This window comes from Leuresthes tenuis, unplaced genomic scaffold, assembly GCF_036924035.1.
Source record: "Leuresthes tenuis unplaced genomic scaffold, fLeuTen1.0.hap1 SCAF_10, whole genome shotgun sequence".
NCBI lineage: Eukaryota > Metazoa > Chordata > Actinopteri > Atheriniformes > Atherinopsidae > Leuresthes > Leuresthes tenuis.
In genome coordinates, this window is record NW_027325364.1 from 12,518,658 (window position 1) to 12,543,589 (window position 24,932).

General features: G+C 40.3%; 1 protein-coding gene across 1 annotated transcript; it reads right to left on the minus strand.

Annotated features, from left to right (window-relative positions):
* Positions 1-1,772: 1,772 nt before the first annotated feature.
* On the minus strand, positions 1,773-24,656 carry prkcg (protein kinase C, gamma). Its single transcript, XM_072394132.1, has 17 exons — positions 22,600-24,656; positions 21,371-21,691; positions 16,601-16,632; positions 16,404-16,486; positions 15,508-15,619; positions 14,345-14,473; positions 14,082-14,238; positions 13,663-13,864; positions 12,962-13,159; positions 9,148-9,321; positions 8,772-8,863; positions 8,240-8,302; positions 7,958-8,096; positions 5,808-5,888; positions 5,527-5,634; positions 4,424-4,564; positions 1,773-3,496 (listed from the first exon to the last, which is right to left on the minus strand). The coding sequence occupies exons 2-17, from the start codon at positions 21,610-21,612 to the stop codon at positions 3,335-3,337; spliced, it is 2,115 nt and encodes a 704-aa protein (XP_072250233.1). The 5' UTR covers positions 21,613-21,691; positions 22,600-24,656; the 3' UTR covers positions 1,773-3,334.
* Between the last annotated feature and the right edge of the window lie 276 nt (positions 24,657-24,932).

The following is a 24,932-nucleotide window of genomic DNA, read 5'->3' on the forward strand; positions in this document are numbered from 1 at the left end:
CCTCATAGAATAGTACAGTATGTATACTTTATGTAGTTGTTACATTTATACATGTCATAACCTATTAAACGGGGCTTAAACAGCTAGGATGCCTTTGTAGAAGAGACTTTTTGTGAGGAAAATAAAGAGTAAATGAGAAAAGAATGAGAAAAATAAAGTGAATGGCCATAAATAAAATAAATATACACTCATAAACAATGAAGCAAGAAGAGATGGCACTGTGTGAGCCTGATTTAAACTGGAGAAATGAAGAAGCTCACAAGCACAAAATAAAGTATGAGCACTAAGCAAAACATAGTATATCACATGCCATCATATACTTTTAAAGAATCACAGTTAAGAAACACTTTCATTTAATCTCCCGTTATGGGTGCAGTTGAAGACCAGCAAGTGTGTAAAGCAAGTGTGCTTCTCTCCTCCTGCCCCTTCCTCCGTTTGTCTCCTGTGGTCTGTGTCCCTTTACTCTATTTTTAGCTGCCTGGTGGAGGAATCCTATATTTTTAGTAACGATATCAATAGTCTACAGCACACTCTGACCTCAGGGCATGAGAGAGAGTTAGAGAAGAAGGGTGGGAGAATGAGAGATTGAAGAAAGATAGAGGCAGATGAAGATAGAGATAAAGAAAGAGGAGGTAGTGCGGAAGAAGAGGGATGATATCATGTCACGGTGACAGGGAATGATGGAGTGCACGCACAACTCCAACTAGTGAGCGGTGGAGGTTCAGTTTCACAGAGGAAGAAGCAGCAAAGGTTGCAAAGGCTGAGAATCAACATCAGACGAATTAAGAGAATTTCTATTTTCAGAAAACGTAATTTCAAATTTTATTTGCTGTGGGCCATGCACTCATTCAATCTATCTATCTATCTATCTATCTATCTATCTATCTATCTATCTATCTATCTATCTATCTATCTATCTATCTATCTATCTATCTATCTATCTATCTATCTATCTATCTATAACAATCTTAACAGTGGGATGTTGACAGTTGAAGTATACCTTTATATTAAAGTTGAATGTCTAAGATTGTACAATGAACCAATATAGATTTAATAAGGGTTACTCTCTCCATCCATCTCACACTTTCACTGGTTGAAAACCATCAGAAGTTAACATAAACTATGAAACAGATCATAATATTTACGTAAAGGGGAAAGAAAAGACAACAGTTGACAACAGGGGGCATCTCAACAAGTACTTGGAACAACAATAAAATCTGACAGCATGATTAATAGAGCATGACATAAAATAATTCAGTAAAGCATTAACAGTGCAGGACTGACAGACAAACAGTGAGAAAGAGACATGAAGGGTGGAGAGAAAAGAAGAGAGGGAGGTAGGGAGGGAGATGGGAAGTTGATGAGATTTTAATGTGAAGGTCAACTTGTTATAACTCAGATCTCCACGGGGATATTAGTCCCATCTTGATGCTGGAGTGGGGGGAGGGGGAGGGGGAGGAGAAGAAAGTGAGAGGCTGCTTCAGAAGAGGAGGAGGAGGAGGAGGACGGAGGGAGATGACTGAGAGGTGGTTTTGCTGGTTCGACAACTACAGTCCCACAGCGAACAGAAGGGTCAGCATCTTCTTCTTGTGTGTGCGAGAGAGCGTGCACATGCTGCAGATTGCACTTTTTTTTAATCGTGCGAGCATGTGTGAAAGTGAGGGAGTGACAGAGAGGCGTGTGGCAAAGGCAAAGCAGGAGGTGGTGCGTGTCAGTTTCTCAGCAGCTTCAGACATTATCACAGAATGAGACACGCCACTGTTATTGTTTCATGACTTTTCTCAGTCAGTTTATTTTCAATTTTCCAGCACATGAAAACAAAAAGTTAACTAAACTAACAAGCACATAAATAGTCTATTATCTAATGTTGATCATCATATACTGAATTTATTATACTAAAGGATTGTGTGTAGTGGCATTTGACTCCAACTCCGCTAAAATAACCTTTTAGAGCAGACCACAAGTAAGGGGCAATCACATCTCCACTTTAAGCATGATTTTGCCTACACAGAATATGATAATCAATTCAAATAAATCATATGGTCCATTAAATAAATAAACTACATTTCTGTGTTTATGAGATGAGTGTTCTGGGATATTGCAGCCACCTGCCCCGTACAGACAGGTTTAAATGACAGCACTGCTAGTATTTTTTCCATGTATTGAACAGTCTCATTGAGCCTCACTTCTAATTACACGCATCAATGCTGTGACCATGTCATTACACAGCAAAAGCTGTCTGTTATATGCCACTAAAAACATAAGTATATGTTCCTGTATAAGCTAACAAGCCTCTTGTTTTGGAATTATGAAGAGGCCTTTTTTTCTCTAAAGCTGCACCGAAAATAATCTCTGCAGTTAAAGAAGGACATTAAGTTGCAGCCTGGATAAGCCTATTTTTCACACAGTTACAGAGGAGACATGATATATAATTATTTACATCATGTCTAATGTGAAGATCTCCTTCCAGTGACAGCAGAGTCAAACAGCGTGAGCCTTAGCTGGCGGGTTAGTGCTGTTGCTTACATTCACTGTCACATTATGCCCACTGCGTTGTTAACGCATCTCAGTAGATCAGCTGAGGTCACTGTTTGGACATTACACTGAGAAGTTGAGGCAGGCCAGGGGAGTCTGTTTTGAGTGTTTTAATGCCTATATCACACTTAAAAAAAAAAATAAGTGAAACATTACAATCAGCTCAGTTTGCTTAATAGTCAAAGTGTCATATAGCCAGAGCTAGTAGACACAGCTTATTGCTGTTGATGCTGAGTTATTGTATTGTGCATACTGTTTAACATAAAAAAAGACCCTTAAACAAACCTTTTCAATGGCAAATGATGAAATGGAGTCTTGTTTTCCATACCATATTATCTGTATAGCTGTAGGGGACTTGACAAGGAAAAGTGAACTTGTAAACTGCAGCTACGGACAACAGAGGATAACTTCAGTAAAATTATTGGAAAAAGTTAAACAGATTTCTCTTCCTTGGATGACTAGTACAATAAAAACTAGCTGCATGCAATGAGATTAATTTATCAAGTTGGTACTAGAGTACTCATATCAATTTAAGAGACGTCTTATAAAAAACTATAAGGTGGCAATCCATAATACTGGCTTTGTTTGTAGTGTCAATACACATGCTGTAACTAGTACATGCAAACGTCAAAGAGAGTGCGCGAGTATCAAGGTGTCTTGGCTTTTTCATGTAAACGTCAGAATTTGGTTATGAGAGGTGTAATACACGCTGCTAGTTCCCATGCTCAAATTCTCTGCTATAAAACTACTGTTGAAGGATTATTGGGGACATTTGGAGAAAAATGTTTGGGAGCCATTTTCAAACAGCAGTGAGAGGTGAGGGGGCAAAGTCTGGGTTGAGGAAGGTGAAGCCCTGGAAGTCTTCCTGGTTGATGGCTGCAAGCACATCCGGATCAGAAGGAGTGAGCGCCGATGGAGCTGCTGTGAAGAAGTTGTCAAAGTTCTCACCTTTCCTCCCACCCTGAAGAAGAAAAAGGAATACACACACATTAGATTAGGGCACGTGTTTGTGCATGCATGATCATCATTAAACATTTCATTATTTTCCTCTGAAGCAACCATAATGATAAAAACACACGAGAAGTGTCAAATATATAAAGGACGTATATAAATATCTATTCTGCCTACCAACAGACAACTATTCCCTTTCAATGGGCCACATTAATCAAAGAAGAAAGATGGTCACATCTCTTCTCCGCCTTCTCAACACATGACAGCCATTCCACCGGATGGTATGAATCTAATTTGGATAATGGGCCTGGCCTTTAACCTCTGAGCATGATCAGCTCACTCTAGGCACACCTCACCATTGGCCAGCAGGCCAGCAAACGAGCAAATGGCAGGCTAATGATGACATACATTTGCATATGAAGGAGTGGAGAGCACCCTAGGTCAGAAGGTGCTGTCTGTTTTGACTGGACTATCTGTGCTGAGTGCTCAGATCCCATCACTGGGAACCAGCTCAGGTGATGGAAGACAGAAAATAGAGTAGATTAGAGGAGATGGAGGAAGACAGAAATGAGAGGAGGGACTGAAATAGTCATTACAATGTGGATGACTGTGGCAAGAAATATGCAGGGAAACGATTAAGAAAGAAAGAAAGAAAGAAAGAAAGAAAGAAAGAAAGAAAGAAAGAAAGAAAGAAAGAAAGAAAGAAAGAAAAAAAGAAAGAAAGAAAAAGAAAGAAAGAAAGAAAGAAAGAAAGAAAGAAAGAAAGAAAGAAAGAAAGAAAGAAAGAAAGAAAGAAAGAAAGAAAGAAAGAAAGAAAGAAAGAAAGAAAGAAAGAAAGAAAGAAAGAAAGAAAGAAAGAAAGAAAGAAAGAAAGAAAGAAAGAAAGAAAGAAAGAAAGAAAGAAAGAAAGAAAGAAAGAAAGAAAACTTGAACTGACAGTTCTGGGTTTGAAGGGTGGCTGGATCTCCAGTCTCTCCAGACGGTCCCAGTCAATCCACCGGAAAAACGGATGCTCCCTGATCTCCCTCTCTGCCTCCTCTCCTCCACCCAGGCGCTTGGCTGGGTGCTTCGTCATGAGCTGCAGTAAAAGTAAGGATCTTGTCAAAGAAAATGATCAACTATGTTGTTCTTCTAAATATGCAGATGTATTTTTTAAAAGTTATATAATTAACTGTAATTTAATCAGTGCAAATGTATCCTAATGGACATCTTTGATTTCTAGCAGGAAGCTCTTTAGAAGACTAAATTAAGTACAGTTTATCTATTAACTTTTTACAATTGCAATTGACATTGATTAAAACCCCATAACTTCCTTTTCAGTGCCTTGGCGAAAGAGATTGCTCATTACAAGTTTGAGCACTGATTATAAAGATACAGCAGATCAACATATATTTTACCTTAGCTTAACGTGACAGGTGAAAAACAGGGAGAAACAGTGAACCTGGCTTGGTAACAAAACAAACTAACTACAAAAAATGAACACCTGTCATTTCATAGCAAATTCTACTACAAACCAACATATAACAACTGTTTGTGTTCAGTAGAATTTGCTGTTTGGGCGGTTGTGGCTCAGTTTTCAGAGCAGCTGTCTTCCAATTAGAAGGTCTATGATTCAATCCTCAGAGTGTCAAAGTGTCCTTAGGCAAGATACTGAACCCCCCCCCCCCCGATATGTTTACTGCTGCGTGACTTTAAAGAAGAGGCACTGCATATTGTTTAGAGTGCACATGAAGTGCTGTGTGAATGAGTATCAAATATAAAGTGCTACTTAGATGAGGTCAAAGAGGCACTCTGTAAGTGTGGACCGTTAACCAATATGTATGTGTTTAGTCAGTTTTCTAACACTAACTCTCGGTAATAAAAGCAAATAAGCAAATTTCCAAAGATGATGACCTGTTCTTTTCGATAGTCAACAATTAGTACAGTTGATATCATGTTTAAAAAAAATATATATAATGTTATTTAATTAAATTTTTCTGTGCCCCCTCATTTAATTGTCTGTGGTCTAAAAGTTATATGAGAGAAGAGAAACTGACTTACTCCCTTGCAAATAGCGACGGCTTCACGAGAGAGACATTTCGGGTATGATACACTCTGCTCCATGATGGACTGAAACAGCTCCTCTTCATCAATACCATCAAATGGTGGCTTAAAGGAAACAAGTTTTAAAAAAGTGGAGTTAATAACAGTCCAGTGAGCAACTTAAAACCAAATGCATTGAAACGAAAAATCTTTTGAAAGTCTTTCTGATGTGATAAAAAGTATTGGTGGCTTAAGTGCACACAGGTTTACTGTTTTGTTGGGATTAAGTTGAGGGTTACCTGTCCTGCCAGCATTTCATACAGCAGTACTCCATAAGACCACCAGTCCACTGCTTTATCATAGGGCTGATACGCCACAATCTGAAAAAGGATGGAGAAGAATGGCAGCGATAAGGAAACAATTAAAAGGACAAGAAGAGTGGGGGAAAACAGAGTTCGGCGGCCTGGATAATATACAGATATCAGAGACAGCAGGGCAGTAAAAGACAAAGCATGGCATTAAGAAGAGTAATTGTATGAATAAGCTCAGAAACATTCAAAACACGACTTTGGATTTGCCTGCTTGCTGCTTGTGTGTTTGTTCCCCTTGCGTGTGTGTGTTTGTGTGTGTGCGCAGGGACGAGCAGTATGAGGGAACAATTCCCACCCCCCTCGGGAAATATACTGTATCTCTTCCAAAATGGCAGATGCGGGAGAATCAATGGGTGTTTACATAAGAGAGTCAATACCCAGGGGTTTCATAGCGAGGTTTACAATATCAAAGACGAGCATAACAGTCATATTCTCCCTTCCTCTGTCTTCTTCATCTCTAAAGAACAAGTTCACCAATCAAACAAGCTCCTTCTCTCTTTCTCCGTTTTTTTTCATGCAGACATGCATACCAACATGTCTCAAACATTTAGCAAGCTTAACATGATACAGGCAGACAGCCATATTTTGCATATCAAAAGCATGTTGAGCAAAACCACACTCGCTTTGACATTATTTCAAAGAGGCTGATATTGGCATTCTTATTGATCGCTGTTTTAGCTACATTTTGTTGGTTTGTTGGTTAACCACCACAGCTCAACAAAAAAAATCCTGAATAATCCAGCCACCAGTGTAAAACCATTGCCATCTTCTTGCCTGTGTGTCTGCAGTCGGTGAGGGTGGTGATAGAGAGACCCAGCATGGACTCAAGCATCCAACAGACGTTCCATCAGTAACACGACAACACTGTACTGAAAAACTTTTGTCACTTCCCTGTTAGGTTTAGACAATAACGTTGCTTTGGTAGGGTAAGAAAGAAAAAGTTAGGGCTAACAAATTTTTTTTTCTCCAAATTTCACGGGCAGTTGCATTTATAACCATGGTCGTATATTATTTGAACGTAATTTTTGGCTGTATCTACCTACATGAAGACAGTCTTGCATTCAGACAAGCAGACAACATCAAAAACAGAGCACTACTGTTGTTTTCAGGAAATGTCAAGCTGCTAAAACCATATTTGCCTAAACCTAAACAAACAGCGACGAACAGTAAAAATGAACACTACTTGCCTAAACACCACAGTGACTAAAAATGCGAATAAAAACTCTTCCTGCCTGCATAAATGGACTATTGCCCACACTAATGCTGTTCAACAGAAAAGGGGAACTCTTGCATCGTGTATGCATCGTGGTAAAGTTTCAGTCCTGGCACATTTTCTGTCATCACCATATAATGCGGTGGGAGAGAGGCTGTGGTTACTCTTGGAGATCAGGTCGTTCTTGCCTGAGAAACAGTGAGATTATATACATATCCATGATTTCTAGAAACATTTGTGCATGGCTGGGGTGAAAAGGCTGTCAGGGGAAACATTCTAAGGTACTAGCTGTAACAGCTATAACTTTTAATTAAACCTTTTAAGCTTGAAAAACCGAGAACCCCCATAGCGCTATATCGATTCAAAATTAAATTGGATTCTTTTCATTGAAGGAAAGCATATCTTGTCTTTAATCATCTATTATAGAAACATTAAAAATAAATGAACTGGGCCTCTGATTACAGCAAAGCAAACTACTATTTGTATGCTATATTATTTGTATTTGTAGGACTTTCTATTTTTCTAGCAAAGATTTGAAAGTTGTCAGCTGCAGTAAGAGCATAGCAAAGTTTCCCAAGGTCTCTGAAGGACAATAGTATTTCCTTGCAACAATCTCATAGCACAGGCACACACCACTACTAATTGAATCATGTGAAGTTAATTATTCAAAATTGCCGACAAGGTCAGAGAGGACATGGGAGACGAGAGGAGCTGCAGTGAAGTAGCTTCCTATCTGACTGCGCTGCAAAACAGGTCAGGCAAACGGAGAGGGGTGAAATGAGGGGAAATTGTGGATCTGAGGAACAAATTAAATAAGTTTCATGAGAGACCGTGGACCATAGAGTGATTGCAGGGGTCAACGTACCTCTGGAGCAATGTAGTCAGGTGTGCCACAGAACGTGCGTGTGGTGTCGCCCTCAAACATGCCCTCTCTGCACATCCCGAAGTCAGCTATCTTTATGTGGCCCTCGCTGTCCAGCAGCACATTATCCAGCTTCAGATCCCTGAGAAAAAGGGAGATAAAGGGAGATATGAATCATTTTGATAGAAAACATCTTTATAACAGTCATTAACCACAAAAGACATGATAAATGTGTGTCATGACTGTATTCTTCAATGAGAGCGTCAAAGCAGGTCACATCTTTACCTGTAGATGATGCCTTTGCTGTGGAGGAAGAAGAGGCCGACTGCTATCTCTGCTGCATAAAACCTGGAGGGAGAGAGGAGGAGGAGGAGGGAAGATCACTGCTGGTAGCTTTATCTTTCAGAAAATTGGCCTAGGTTTTTCAGCTAATTCAAAAGGGAATGATAAGAGCAGAAGGAGCTTGAGAAGGGTGATGAAAGTGGGGAGTAACCAAGTAGATGAAAGGAAGGAAAATGAAGAAAGAAAGATGGAAATGAAAAACAGGGTAAAAATTAGTTTTAGATGATTGATCAAAGATTATTGATTGGATGGACAGCCGTGGGGAGGGAAAATGTGATGAAAAGATGAGATTAGTGGGAGGAGAACATTTTGGGAAAGAAAAGAGGGCTGGTACTTGAGTTGATGACTTTTTATGATTTAGCCAGGTATAATGAACAAAGGTAAGACATGAATGTGGATGTAAAGGAATGGAGGATAAAAGACTGGAAGGAAATGAGACTGGTGTAGATGAGGCAGTGATTAGAAATAGACATACGCTGCATGGGGCTCTTTGAACTTCCCAACTTGCTGAATGTGAAACATCAGGTCTCCTCCGTTGACATATTCCATCACATAATACAGGCGGTCCTGTAGAAACAGCACGCTCATACACAAATTCTTCACACTTAATCATCTCTTGTTCAAATTAAAAAGCAATCTCTTACAAACCGTTCCTTCAGGAACAAGGACCTTGTTAAAGAAAGCAAGCTAATTATCTAATTTATGAAACCAAATTCACCCAACCTGGACTGGAACAATTCCTGGGAGAACTATGCAGCCAAAATGTCAGTCCGGTTTATGGACAATTTAATGAAAATGATGTGGTTCATTTAGGTCCTGTGTATCTACCTCACACAGAGATCTACACACACCTCAGTCTGGAAGGCGCAGTAGAGCGATGTGAGGAAGTGAGGGCGAGAGAGGAGTGCCAGAACCCTCCTCTCTACCAAAGCGCTCTCCGTGTCCTCGTCCTGGAAGAGAACATCTTTTTTCAGTACTTTCACTGCAAACAGGCGCTCGCTGCCTCGCTCCTCTGCCAGCAGCACCTGCACAAGAACAGAGAGAAGAGAGGAAGTTACCTGAGCAACATGTCTCCCAAGAATGAGAAAAGAGCGACTCTATGTCATCAAACTACATAGATCTATTCTTTTTATAGACAACAATTCAAGGACTGTCTGGCAGAAAGAAAAGAATGTGTAGAAAAGCCCCCCACAAAATAAATAAAACAGCAGTAGTTTTTTTTTCTTTCATTGCCTTATATCATAAGGAATCCAGGCTAAAGAGAGTTAAAAATTCGTGAACGGACCCTTCACTCAAGCTTCATTTGTCACCCCAGATAGAACTATGCATGTACTGTACCGCGGCGCTGCCAGTTTTTTAGGTCACTGTGTGATGAGTGACAAGGCGCTCCAGTTGAGCCAAAACTAGTTTCTAGTGTTTTTGTAAACCAATGAGCTTTTGAGGCAAAGTTACAGTAAGGACATGCAAAAGTCTGGATATGCTTCCTTCTCCTGTGACAAAGAGTGTAAAAGATGCACTAATCTCCAAAAAGGAATTAAAGATGTAACATTTCCTTCAACAGTGGTGCAGACTTTTTTGATCTTGACAATTTTGCACAGAGAAAAAGGAAATCAGCAACATGCAAAAGTGCGGGCACCCCTTTTGCCAAGTCCCCTTTTCTACTATATTGTTAGGGCTTTCACCTTGTTCACATCCATCATAAGGAAAGGTCAGGCCAAGCTTTATAAACACTCCTCAGACCTTGTTCCAACAGACGGAAGCCATGGCCTCCTCTGCCAAGCTGCCTTGCACTGTGAACGTTAAAAGAATTGCTGCCCACAAAGCAAGAAAAAAAAGTAAGATGATAGAAAAGTGTTGTAACAGAGGCCTTTCCTCAGTTCATAATGTGATTATAAAGATGGTAGTCAACAGGAATGGTGGAGGTCAAACAGAGGTCAAACGGAACTGCTCATAGGAACAAAATGTAATCAACCCCCCCCCCCCCTTTTTTTTTTTTTTTCTAAACTATGATAAATCTCTGGAGTGGTGGTTCATCTAATAGAAATACAATCGTTATTGAAAAGTCATGAGAGTAAAATCATTCCTCTCTATTCTCTTACATTCTTTTAAAATTCAAAACTTTAAAATTTAACTATATTTAAGCCCAATGAAATCTGGAAACACATCATGTGCACAGATGAAGTATAAATCTAACTTTTGGCCTTACTTGGACTTGTATTTCAGCCAGTGACATGGGAAGCATTTCACTGGTTGAACTTAATAGCATATTCAATAAACAAAGCAGCAAATACGGAAAGAAAACTTTACATAACATGTGAAAATGTTGTAGAAGAGAGAACAGCTTCAAAAAGAGGATAACAACTCCAAAGACCAACGTGAACAATGTCAAGAGGCACAAAAGCTAACATTTTTCACACATTCTTCAGAGTCTCTAAACTGAAACAAAAAAAGTGATGGATAAACCTCACCGGAGTAATACATGCAATATGGCCCAAAGTCCTCAAAAATAGAGGTCTTTTACAGGAAGAAAGAGGAAGAAAAAAACAACTCAAAGTTAAATAAGGATTCTCAGCAGCAAGTTTCTGGCATGCCATTTTATCTAATCTCATCAAGGGACTGTTCCAATATCAAGTATCTTCGGAAATAATTTGTTTGGTGAAAAATCAAGGATGCTCCCGTGTCTTGTTGGCACCCACTGTTCAAAACACCAACAACGGCTTGCGCACATCAAAGATGGTGCAGATGGAAGATGGATCGACATCGATGCAATATGCATTGAAATTTTTCACTGTATTTATAGTCACTGTCAAATTGTAAGCATCATAATGTTCCATCAAAGGGCAGAAAAATTGTCAGTTTAAATTGCTGTAAGGTAGCTGGCAATCAGCTACCAGTAATTCAAAGGACATGCCAGTTTTTCAGCAGGGTGTAATTCACTGTGGGACCACTGCCAAGGCCTATGCCTACTGCATAGGACTGCTCTATTTCGTGTTTTCTGAATGCATGGAATAAGTCTCTCATAGCTTAAAAAGGACACGACTTCAAAGGAAGCTGAGAAACACAAAGATATACTGAACTGCACCCAAAAAGAGGTGTAACTAACTACTGACCATGCCCAATGTGGCCCCCTTGCATTTATCAAAGTTGTAATATTCTAAAAGACTGAAACAGATTAAATTGGAAGAGAAGTATTGGCCCAGACATACTCATAGAGTTCACAGTGTTCTTTAATAGAAGTTGCACTGCAAACTGCATTAAAAGTGTGAAAGAGTTCAAGCAGAAAAGACAGCAAGACTATCACTTTACAAGGACAGAACCATTCAATACTATGTATATCTGCTCTGAAAAAATTAGATAACCGACTGTAATGTTTAATCAAGTTGATTCATGCCTGGAGATTTCCAGAAACATTAATGTCATAGATGAAAAAAGCAAAGTGGCTCCCGTGTTATTATCAGACATTAAAAATACATTAAAAATATATTTCCTCACTCCTATGAAATTGGCTGCTAGTGGGTAGCTCTGACTGCTAATGACGCTGTAATTTTCCACAATGAGAGCCACATGACACAGGTTTTGGTTTAGTGAGAGGAATATGGTCAAGAGCACTGGAAAATGCTGGCTACAACACTGTTTGAAAGTGTCCTGTCACCTGCACTGATCTGGTGTGATGGTCAATGGCAGTTAGAGATAAAGGATCTTATTTCATTTTCAAATAGTGGTGCATAGTACAGAAAATTACACAGCTTCATATTTTATAAATCAAAGTGACTGGGCTCTTGAAGAAAATTGTAAGTGTGCCTCGAGTGTGTGGAACCGCTGATGAACTGCCATTCACTGAGAGAAACCCTGCCGTCCTCTGTGATTGTGTCTCCTGCTCTGCCTCGTGATTTCAAACCAACTCAAATGAAAATTGGATTCATCAGCCTTCAGAATATTGCAACTCTCAGCAACATGTACTTTTTCTCATTTCGGGTGTTACAATCCTATTTCCTTTTGGTCATTTCGTCACTTTCTGCTGCTCAGTAATCCTCCTCTGTTTCTCTGTCAGTCTTTTTCCCACTTTTACTCACTCAGCAGCCCCAGGGTGTGTCTCTCCTTTCTTAGGTCAGGTTTTTTTTTCTCACATCTTACATAAGTTGAGTCTATTTCTCCTGTCCTCTGTGGACTCTCCTCTGACAGTTATGAAACAACACAGGGGGATTTCAGAGGAGGAGAAAGGACTCAAAACTCCACTCTCTTCATTATTCTTCATCTTCTGGGGAATTAAAGACAAAATGGAGAGCAAAGTCTCCCTTGAAATGAACACCTCCAAGAGGACTGCCAGTGTGGCATGTAGGAAGCCAGCCAGCCTGCACTCACGACTGCTGACAACACAAAAGAGTCTGAGGGTTAAGTGAATCATTTGGCAGTAGGAGGAGAGACAATGAAAATGTTAGTAAGAAAGGAGGATTTTCAAAGAAATTGAGCTTTACTATTCCCAGAGCTGCAGGATGAAATGCCACCTGAAGGTCAAGACCGGCAAAGACTTTCTTTAAAGCCAGGAAAGAATCTGTGTTGTTGTCAGCATGAACCACCTCTTTGATATCACTACAGCCGTTGGATTAGAGGTGCTGATTGTGTGTAAAGAGGATGACATTTCATCTCTGAGGCTGCTGTGGTTACCTTGCCAAAGCTGCCTTTGCCCAGCACCATGAGGAAGTTGAAGTCGTGGATGCCCACTTTGACTTTGCTGGGACCTGGTGTGTGGATGGGCGGACAGGGTGGGATGGGGGTTGGGGACAGGGCCACGGGAAATGGTTCAGGCACCGGGGAAGGCATCGCCTGAGGCAGAACGGGTGTTGTAGCATCTGGCTGAGGTTCCTGGAGAATCATAATGGGATGGTTGAGAGATGAATAGCTGGGTGCAGTCCAGCATTCACACAAATATAAAACATGAACAGCTGAAAACCCCCATCCTACCCCCGTTTTGGAATCCAGTCAGGCAGAACAATTCTGCACCCTACTGGAAGCTGAGAGTAACAGAGAAGGGAGGGCACTCACTATAATTTATTATCCAATTATTTAGCTATAGCACCAACATAAATCCTGCAAGTTTTTTTTCTTCTCAAATAGATTTGTAGACATCGGGACAGTTCAAGACCCTGACCCAGTGTTAGCAGTGGCAGCTGTTGTTTATTAGATACAGATAATGACAGGGTGATAAAGGCTATGCCAAAGCCTTAGGATAAACGGCCAATTAGTATGCTAAAAAGATCAAATGTAGCTCCGCTCTCTGGTGTATAAATATCCCCTCAGCTGCTTTTTATTCAGAATGAAGATCAGCTGATTGTTTTATGTGTAGAGTACAGCAGACAGCCTCCCACCTGCAGGTCTGGGTCCGGTACAGGAATGTTGTAGTACTCTCCCTCATCCTGGGCCAGCAGCTTGAACCAACCGCATATAGGACGCCTGAAGATCTCACTGACACCAAATGACAGTGCTCCCATGAAGTCATTCCTGGACGTCCGATCCCAGTCCCACACCTCCACAGACAGACGCCTGTCCCACTGGTGACCGCGCACTGAGCTGGAGAGAAGAACACAAAAACTCACTGGGTACTCTTAAGATACACAAAGTCCCAGACAAGCTTATTTCCACTGAATACACAAAAAAGACTTTAAAGATTGTTATGATGCATGACAGAGTAATCACTGCTTCCTAGATTTACAGCAATTTTCCCTCTTTATGTTTTGCCACAGCTCTGTTAATCTTCCGACTCGGATTAAATTTCCCAAGGACTCACAAGGTGAAACTCTCGTTCCAGACAGGATTGAGTGTTGAACGGATAGTTTTAGTCTTCTGCTTGCTGTGACTCTTTGGATCTGGGATCAGTTTCAGTTTTACATAAGGGTCTGATAAGCCATTCGGATCCATGGGCATCAGGTTGTGAGCCTCCCGCACTGATAATAAACCAAAATAATGAAAAAGAAAAAGATCAAGCGAAATCCTTTGTCATTTTCTTTTGATCTGATACCGCTCCTCTCATAATTTAGCGGGTTGTCTCACCTGTAACGTAGACATCCTCCTTGTCTCCTCTGATGGTCAGGTGGATTCTTCCTCTCTTCTCTGTGTGATCCTGGCCGCAGAGACTGGGGACACTGGTCTCACACCGCCGATGGACGTTAATGTCACAACCTCATCACACGAATATACACAAACCACCAAGTTTGAACAGACACAAGCATGTGTACCAGAAACCTTTATGAAAACACAACCAACACACTTTTTAGTCACAGCAGAGCTGTGTCAAAAATGAATGTGGAATTTGTTCTGCTTCATTTAAGTTGCAGGAAATGTGGTACACCTTCAGCTAAGACTTGTTAAAACAGATTGAATAACTTTTGACTTAACTTTTGAATAACTTATCATTGACAAATTATCATGAAGCAGTTTAAAGTTTGAATGAAGTTTTCCCAGACTTTCTCAGGCCTGGAGATAAGAATTTAGATATTTAGGTTTCCTAAATATCTCTTAATCTAAGTGTCCACGGTTGTTCATTTTGGGCTCACAATTGTGGTTATTGACTGAAACTGAGGGTATTTTTCAGGTGGAAGTTCAAAAGTAGCTGAGTGCTTGAAGCAGGGTTTTATATAAAGCAGTAGAATAGGATACTGCCATAGAAGTTCTTAAAGCATAAAGGTTTGAAAATAGAAAAGGGGAGAAATAGCCTAGCTCGGTCTGGCAACAAAATCTATCTGCCAGCAATTAAAATATTGACAAGATGTTTTACAGGAGACTAAATGAAAGATGATTTTTTAACAGTGTGTAGCTGATGGATTGCCATTATGTAAATATATTTCTTTATCCAAAACAGAAACATAAACTGATTTACTCTGAACCAATTTTTCTTTCCCAGAGAAGAGATGAGTCTCCCTAATGTAATTGGGACCAAAAGATCACAAGTTTTTCACTGACTGGCAGGAAAAATGTGGGGTAGTGCAATGAATAATCAGTATGGTCCTGCTCCTCTATGCACAGCTGAACTGCTCTTGATCAAGGCATCCATCATCCCCAAACTGCTTCCTGGCTGTTGCACATGTAGTTACCTGCATGCTTGCTGAATAAAGATTCATCTTTGTGAGTCGCTTTCTACCCCTGCAACAGGGTTAATGTACTCTCAGGACTATGCTACTGTGCTGCACACTAAAACTGTGGGAGGCGAAACTCACTGGTACATTTCATGCCCTGGTGGATGAGGCCATACAGCAGCGAGCCACAGTGGTCACAGAATGTGGGGCTGGAGTATGTGTGGATCTTAAATGTGTGTTGACTCTTCAGATCCTGGAATAAAACAAAAAACACACACACCACAGAAGAGATTGAGAACACACATTTCCACGCATACAAGCGGTGTATGATTAGTGAACAGATGCTGAATGGGGTATCCATGGACAAGCCAATTAGATTTTTTTCAGCAAGGGAGAACGTACATTACATCTAGGCAAGTCTGTATGTGTGTGAGTGTATATATACTGCACGGGGAGGAATGAATCATTTTTATCTCTCTTCAGCTCATCTGACCACCCCACCGCCACGCTTCATACACCACCCTCTTCCAAACTGTATTCCCTTGCTCATCACTCCGAGTTGTTATTTAAAAACACTGTCATCCCATTTCTCTTCTTTCCCTCTGTGTGTTCCTTTCACTATCTCATTTTCACACATACACATTAATGTGCAAACTCACATTTTTCTAATTGTTGAGGTAGCTGGATTACTAAAATCCTCAAGATGCCACACAGAGAACGACTGAACATTCTGTTGCTCTCTTTCTTATCAGTCCCTCCCACCCTCCACCTGCATCTTCCTCTACCCATATCTACAACTCCCTGCATCCCTGAGGCCTCATAGGATGACACAATATGAGTGTAGACGTCACAGATAAGACAATGATGTGTGATGCTGAGGATGCACGGATTGACGGATGAGTCACGCAGACATGTCAGTGGCAAAAAGCGGATTTCTAAATATGATGATGGTGATGTAAATGTTGGCAAAGAGAGGAAAAAAAAAAAGAAGCTAATAGTGAAAGTACTGTGACGAATACACTGACACACATGCTCACATCAGGTCTGGGGGCGGTCACCGAGCCGGGACAAGTGAAGGTCACAAACTCGTGACATCTTTTGTGGACCACAAAACTGCAAACTTGGAAAAACAGAGAAGAAGAAGAGCCTGAGAATTTAATCTGTTTAGCTGAGAAACATGTCCAAGAAGATTAAATATTGCAGAAAAAGAGAATAATATAAGGTTTATCTGTACCTTGACACTGGAATCCCTGCTTGCCGATGCCCCTGAATGAGAAAAGCACAAGGATTAAAACACAAAAACAATCCTCGCCGTTCCTGCGTGAGGTGAAACATTTTGCTTCTGAGACAGAGATAGTGCTGTTACACTAAGAAAAACACTAGCTGTGTTAGACTACCAACTTGATAAACAAAGTCATTTTGTGTGAAGTTTGGGTGTTGTTCTTTAAGTGACACTGCTGACTAGATCAAGTGTATGCACACACACACATTGCTTCTGTTTCTAGAGCTGCAGTGTTAGCTAGTTTCTCGTGTCTCCTTAGAGCTTTAATTGAATAATTAAAGCCATTGATTGACTAAAGTGTCCATTCAGCAGCTTGCCTGCTGTGAATTAAGTTTGATTAGGAGGTTTAGAAAGTCGAACAAACGAGAGCTCCACTACAATCATACTGGAGAGGCCCAGGGGTTCATAGGAAACTGACCATAATCACTGATCTACAATCAGTTCACCATCTGGCTGAATAATAATTAAAGGTGGGGTTGCAGAGGATAATCTGATTCTTGATCAGCATTCAACAGAAGTCTCGACCTGCAGCCCTGACTGTTTAAAACCAGTTCTGCTTTCTGACCAGCAGAGAGCATTACACAACCAGCTATGGATTTAGTAGGAACTCTCTGCATTGCTTTATGGTAAAAAAGATACAGATTCAATGTTCTGTACCACAAATTGATATTAAAACAAAAAATGCATGTATAGATAAAAACACAATGTAGGTTCATTTTGAAAAAAATGTTTTTTGTAGCATTTTTAGTGTCCTCACGTTTTTTGTATGAAGGTAAATAAAAAGTTAACGAAAAAAACATATTCAGGCCCTTTGTGCAAAAATCCTGTCAATAGCAAACATGTCACAACAGATATAACTGACAGCGGAGGTATTCACATCCTTTACTTAAGTAAAAAGATTAATACACAGTGAAGAAGTACTCCATTACAAGTACAAGTCCAAGTCCAGCACTGAAAATGTTATTTAGGTCAATGCATGTAATTAACCCCAAGAATGGAGAAAAAGTAACAAAGTGACAAAAATCTCAGCATTGTATGATAAGTTATAACTTTATATCTATATATTCTCATCATACAAGCATTCAGCTACAGGCAGGAAAGCTGATGTGTAACTCTAAAGAGTTTTACATTTATCTGTTGTTGATAAACATTTCCATTAATAATTAATATGGGAAATAGCCTCCCTATTGTTTTCATTTTGTAAGAATTGTAGAAACACTAAGAAATGTTGACACGAGTGATTGAAACTTTGCTTATAATAACTGCCAATTCTCTGTCAATCGACAAAGTCAACATAATATTCATCCTTTCAACTGTACTCGTTCAAAATGTTTTGTTAGTTTGACAATCAGTAGAACATAATATTCTATCATGCTTTATTATTAAAGTCAGTGTAAAGTGAAATCAACAGAGAGGGTTCAAAGCAGATTATGTGTAAGAAGTAACTGCTGAAAACGTGAAGACTGAGAACCTTGTCGCACCTGAGAACCTGAGAACCTTGTATTTAAACCAACCTGCGCCAGCAATGTATTGTTATGAAGATGATTGCACGTTTGCATCGAACTAGCTAACTCTGCCGTCGAGCTATGCATCTGGCATCGAGGTAGCTGACCACGGCCCATACACTGTAGATCTATGCTGCTGTCTTTGTCTTGCACAATCCATCTTACACTGATGCCAGAATGTGAAAAACAACTCAAGCTCCCGACGCAAATTGAAGATGTGAAGTTGATGTGAATTGAACTTTAGGCAACTGGGTTTGTTTATGTGCCATAATTGATCCCACCAGCACTGAGGCTGTCTTTCGTATTCAGGGCTCTGCTTATTCACATTCAGGATCATGTTATTATGCACATACTGTAAGACTAGCCTTTAAAATCACGTCTCAGTCCATTTCTACCCTACATCACAAAATGATAGATGTATCCTTCACTGAAAGTTAAACATGTTCTTAACAAATTCCAAGATTATATCAATTTCTCATTGATAAAATTGTGACTCCATGACGTTAACTCACAGCTGAATGTATTTGAAAGCCCTGTAATTGTCAAACTTGATCAAATGAGCCAATAAAAGACTACACAACTGATTAATCAGCATCCAGTCATGGCACTGTTTGTAAGCTTTCTTGGATTTGTTACTTTCAAACTCAGTCCAAAAATCATAGTCTGCATTGTGCAGGAATCTAAGCAGAAGCAGTGCACCAGAGTCACTAATCCAGTCCAATGTACAGATCAATTACATTTCTCTTAATAAGGTCCATTTCCTCTTTTCTTTTCTCGCCTCAAGCTTTCCTTTCACTATCAAATTTCAGATTTTGACGTTTTTTAAACTATACTAAACCAAATCGAGCCAGGCAACAACAGTGGTAGGTGCAGATAATGAGTCCGTACCTCAAAAGATGTTGCTCCCATCCCAACATACTACCGAGCGTAACACACCGTTATGCGTTTTCTATTCCCTTGCAATGGTAAGATGGAGATGAAATGGAATAATTCAGTGAAGTTGAAGAATTAAATCATGGGTGAAAAGGAGCAACATGCCTCCTCAGAACTTGATTTACCCTCAGTGGATTCCTTATGAAAAGCCTCGTTGCTAAAAAGATGAGTATCCCCACCAGCATCTGTCTCTGCTGTGATCATTTCATAAATATGATTTTAGTTATGTTACAAAAAACATTGGGGGTAAGTCAAGGAAAAGAATGAACTTTGTCAGTTTATTCATTTAGTTTGTTTATCCCAGTTTAACAAACTGGAAAATGAATTCTGTTGTTATTGTATCAGAGATTAGCTGAGCATCTTCTTAGTTTTGTTATTTTAAAGAATCAAAACCAGAGTTCTTACTTTACCTTTAATAATAAAACTGAGATGTGACACGAGCCGTGACAAAAAACTGTCATAGGAACCCAACTAACAACAACCATTTCCTTTTATACCTTGTCTTAATGAACAACATAGGTAAATTTGCCAGTTATAACAGTTGCGTACTACTCTTTAATTAATCTGACAATATCCCAGGGGCCTCACACACCCAGGTGAGAACTGCTGCTCTGACATCTTGTGTGAAGGACAAGAATTTTCACCCTGAATGAAGTGCTGCAACCGCCGCCAAGACAGCAGCCATTTGGAAAAATGTCCTGAAAGATACCCAGAGGCTGTTGGCACATACAGTGCACTGCAACCGACATATGGTACATCCCCACCATATGTCCAAACACAAGCATTTCCACACACAATGACTCGCACATGCTGCCGTGCAGTCTTCACCGGACTGAACAGGCTCTCAGCATGTTATCTGTTCAATATGTCTTTGTTCTTTTGTTTTAAAGAATATCAGTGTGTCTGCATGTCAGAGGTCAACAGTAAATGTTCAGGTGCTGGTTACTTACTTAACTAAACCTACTTTTTTTCAGGTTTATAGAGGTAATGCTGCATCACTGTACAAACTATGACCTTACAACTCTGAATGTCAGCTTTTGTTGAGCTTCTTGAGCTTTTCTTTTCATATAATCCGATTTACATGGTTTATCAAGTGGCAGTAAGTTTTCACACTCATCATTTCTTCTAACTTTGTATTTCACAGTAATACTAAATCACTCTTTATCTAAAGAAACATTTCTATTTCACAACTCTGGAGACGTGTCAAGTCCACTACGACTTGTAGATTTTGCTTGGATTTGAGACTGACATGATTTAAAGCCTGCATTTTCTATCAGAAAGCCACACAAGAAATTAAAGCCTGGAAATCGTTTGTGCTTTTTCATTACATGACATGTTGCTGTACAGTATGGTTTGGTCTGTAGTATCACTAAGCATAAAATAATTTCTGGTACCTCAGTCAAGGTTCAAACGAGCTGAACTGATATTAAACTGTGACATAAAGACACCGTGGACGACTGATTGGATAAACAATCGTCATAGGAATTGTCACAGGATTTGCACCAGAACATAATAAACAGTCCTATTCTTCAAAAGACAAGAAAATCAACCAGCACAAGATTTTTTTTCCAAGGACGTGTCTTTGAATGCTTGTAAATCCAAATTGTGATCAGTCTAAGAGGCCTCAGTTTGGTTTTAGATGAAAGATGATTGCTATGAAGTTCATGAAGAAAAGTCCTGACTTCGTCAAGGTGGTACTACCTCTAGTGGAAAACTAAATTCCTACTGATCACTCTGAGCCATGCTGAGCCATATTATACCTTACTTTACTGTTTAATGGGAAAAAAACATTTTCATTCAGTTTCATTTTTATTTTTGTTCAATCGTGCCTTTTATCTTCTGTCCTGTAAACAGCCCAAATTCATGAAAGTGACACACTAAACTGAACATCTGTTTATATACTAAACCATGCCTGACTGTATCTTTTTATGCATTCACTGTAACCATGTGTGCAAATCTTGAGGAGTAAAGTGCCCCAACAGTTTTGCTTGGGTGCATGCTAAGTTTCCCACTACGTGTGTCTGCATGTGTGAGACACAACGTGAAGTTTTTAAAGCAACTTCTGTATCGTGTAGGCAGCAGTGTGGAGGTGAGGTTATGTGACCACATCAGGTCAGTGTAGGCAGAATCTCCAGCAGGCAGATGGAATTGGTGAAAAAGAGAAAAAAAAGCTTGGTGAAAGTAATCACTAGATGGAGTGGTGGGATGCCTGAGGAGGCGGCATATGAACTGCTGGGGTGGTTTTTGTGTAAACGTGCAGCAGTGCGTGGCGTGTGTGTGTTACCATATGAAGTCAGTGCAGTGGCTGCAGAAGGTGGGCTGTTTGAAGAAGCGTGCTGTGAACTGATGGTCTTTCACTTCGACAATCCGCTTGTGTTTGAGCGCTCCCTTCCTCTGAAACACGGGCACCCTGGGTGGAGGGGAGAGTGGCGAAGGCAGAGGGGAGGCACCAGGGGTGGTTGCCGATGTAGGGGAGGCCAGTGTCAATGGGGAGAGCGAAGGGGGAGGGGAGAGTGGGGTAGACATGATGGCTGCAGCACAGAGAGGTGAGAGGAGGGAGAGGGGGAGTGGATGACAGTCTAAGGAGGTCTTAGAGGCAAAAGACCTTGAACATGGGAGAGAGCAGGGAAGAGGCAAGGACAAGGAGGAGGAGCAGAAGGAGAATGAATGGAAAGTGTAATGGGTCATGGTAGAGACAGGGGATGTATTAATGGCACATGAGATGTAGGGTAGGTAGCAGCAAAGGAGTGATGTGATAAAGAGAAAAATCAAGAAGGGATGAATGGATCAGAGGTGCAGAAGGAGATGGAAGGAGCACAGGGAACGCGGCAGGTAGAAAGAGAGAAAAGAGAAACGAGAGGTATAATGAAGGAGACAGGAAGGTTAATTTACATACAGAGACAGAAGTCTCCTAAGAGACTTGAGACACTAAACTATTACTGCAACTCACTGTGTCCCACATACTGCCTGTTCGTCCTGCCTACATCTCCCTATCTCTGTATCCCTTATATCACCATCTCCCTGCCAGCTACGGCTACCCCCACCCACCCCCTGGTCGTTATGTCAACTACCTCCTGTTGCCACGTCAACAACACCCCCACCAGCTGCTCCAGTATTAGAGCATGCACCCTCTCTCATCTCCCTGCCTGCCCTTATTAGCAATTAATCTCATTTCTGCAGAAAAGTTTCTACCAGAATAACATTTATATGACTGCAGGGACTGAGATGTGCTCGGAAAAGTGCAAAATGGCAAATATTAGCTGGAGAGTCTATGTTCAAGATTTTCACAGAACTAAATGATAAATGAAACACCAACAGAGATTTGATGAATAAATAAATAAAAAAGCCATAGTGGTGAAAGAATGGTGTCTCAGCAAAGAAGCCAGAGCAAAGCAGTAAAAAAAGATAAAAGTAGAATGTGAAAGGAAAAATGACAGTGAAAAGTGAAATAATAATAATTATTATTGCAAGATAAAACTTTTCCCCATGGTAAAGAAAATAAAGACTGAATACCTGAATTTGTGGAAAATTTAGAGGAAAGTCTCGACCAAAAGACAGTCTTCCCCACTTCCTCTCCTCCTCTCTTCGTCTGACTCAGTTCCAGTGAAAAGCTAAGGAGTCCCACCTGTAGCTGGTCACCTCAAAAAGAGAAGAAGAAAGGGAAAAAACAGAGAAACCAAAAGAAGCAGTAGCTAGGAGAGAAGCCTCGGCTCAAGAAATAAAAAATGACTAACTTAAAACTTCAAATGCACCCAACAAAGAATTTAAGAGATTCAAGCTTTCTAAAAACCAAAGATAGAGTAGTGAAGTGGTATATATCCGTTAACCCAGAGGCAGGGCGAGGAGGAGGATGAGATAGAGAGGTGGTATTCTCTTTCCAAGATTGATTCTGTTTTTATGAGGAAGAGGATGGAAGATGCAGAGAGAAAGAGAGGGAGGAAAAAATAGAAGAAGAGGAAGAGAGAGAGAGAAGAAAGATTGAGGGGAACAGGCAGCGATTCATTTTGAAATCTGGGTTACTTCTCTCAGGAGAGGGTGAGGGAGGTAGAGGAAGGAGGACGGATGAGACAGAAGCTGCCATTTTGCCACAATCAGTACAGTATGGACATGTAAGTGCCAACCCTCGCCCACTTCCTCTTGCCAGACAGAGGAAGAAGAGAGGGAGTTCAGTGTGAAAGAAAAGAGAAGATAACTTCAAAGGTTAAGAGTCCAAGAATTGGCTGGTGAAGCACAGCTAAGCCTGGAAATAAACTGAAGCTTGCAGCAGATCCAAACGACTAAAGGATCAACAGGCCTGTTGAATATACAGCATCGCTGATCTGTTCTGCAATAGTGTAATTACAGGATGTTTAGGGCATTTCAATGGTCTGAGATCAGAGCGGTGGTGACATGATAACACAGCTCCACTCTGCACTGAAACCAGGTCAGTGAAGTCTGATGGGAAGGGTAGCCTCCATGAGAGACAGGAGATGGTTGTCCACTGATTGCTCACACACACACACACACACACACACACACGCATACACACGCAAACTGGTTAATGATATAGGGGAACAGTGTGTAAACGCTTTAACACCAACAAGCCAGAATATGATTTGAGTGAAAACTCTGACCATTTTTAGAATTGCACCATATCAGGAGAACATATACACCACAAAACAATAGTGGTAGCATCAATAGTTCTTGTTTCTTATCTTTTCTGTAGTTTATAGAGCAGGGGTTTTCACACTGGAGGACTGAATTAATGTATGATTTATATAAGAAGGAAGAGATTGCTGATGCTGCTCTCCTACCCATTATTTCACCAATTTTCTTTTTATAAACATTTTTTATTAGTTGCCTCCCCTTTAAATATTAATGATATGGATAGAGGATTTGGATAGGGGAGTGGGTAAACTTTTGATTACCTTTGAAAGTTTGAGGGCCACTGCTTTAGCTACATAAGCAGCCTGACACACACTTTTGAAGAAAGGAAAAGAAAAAAGGCAGCAAATGGTAGTTTAATTTATCCACAGGAACTGTAAATGTTCTTCTAAGTGAAAAATGTTTGATATGGAGCTGGAGCAAGCAAATGTCTTAGCTTAGCTCAGCAAAAACAAATGAAAATGTAGCTCCATCTGTCAGTGACATAAATAACCACGCTGCAACTCTGAAGCTCTCAACCAACACTATATCATATTTACTCTATGTAAAAGCCAAAGTATAAAATGACTTGCTGTTTTCTGGAAATTAGTTACCAAACAGTTTTAAAGTCAGATCATGTTGTCAGGTAACACAAGAAGACTTGGATCACTGTAACATGTTAATTTGTGATGTTTAGAGGATCAGGCAATCTGTTTATCGCGGTTTTCATGACTTATGTTAAGCTGAGCTAAGAAATAGTTTAATATTGAGAATGGCAACGGTTAAAGTAGTAGAGCTGATTGTCCACTTATTACAAAGCTGTTGATCCTGGACCATTCCACACGCCAAAGTGTCTTGATACACAAGTTGCTCCTGATGGCAGATGAGTTATTGCATGGCAACTTCACCACAGTTATCTGTGCTTCTTGAGGGTGTGTTTTTCTCTCAACACTTTCAAACAACCGAGCTAAGGTAAAAAAAAAAAAAAAAGGTACGATGTAAGTGGAAACCATTTCAAATTTAAATCTGACTCCCAGTGGGAAAGCAATACATCTTTTCTAAGATGCCCAACTATTCCTTCAACCTTAAAAACTCACTGGATTTCCCTCCCAACTGGGACTTTAGTCACATCAGTGTGAGAGTGTGAACAAATGTTTGTCCTTTCAATGTCAGTAATACAAGTACACACGCTCACAATTAATCACGGCCCATGTGTATGTGGT

What these genes read in the sequence shown, in the direction of transcription:
- prkcg (XM_072394132.1), bottom strand. Translation starts at nt 21,612, where the DNA reads ATGTCTACCCCACTCTCCCCTCCCCCTTCGCTCTCCCCATTGACACTG. An exon ending in CACTGCACTGACTTCATATG is followed by an intron (nt 16,633 to 21,370) that starts GTAACACACACA and finishes TTTCTCATTCAG; the next exon opens with GGGCATCGGCAAGCAGGGAT. An exon ending in GCAGGGATTCCAGTGTCAAG is followed by an intron (nt 16,487 to 16,600) that starts GTACAGATAAAC and finishes TGTTTTTCCAAG; the next exon opens with TTTGCAGTTTTGTGGTCCAC.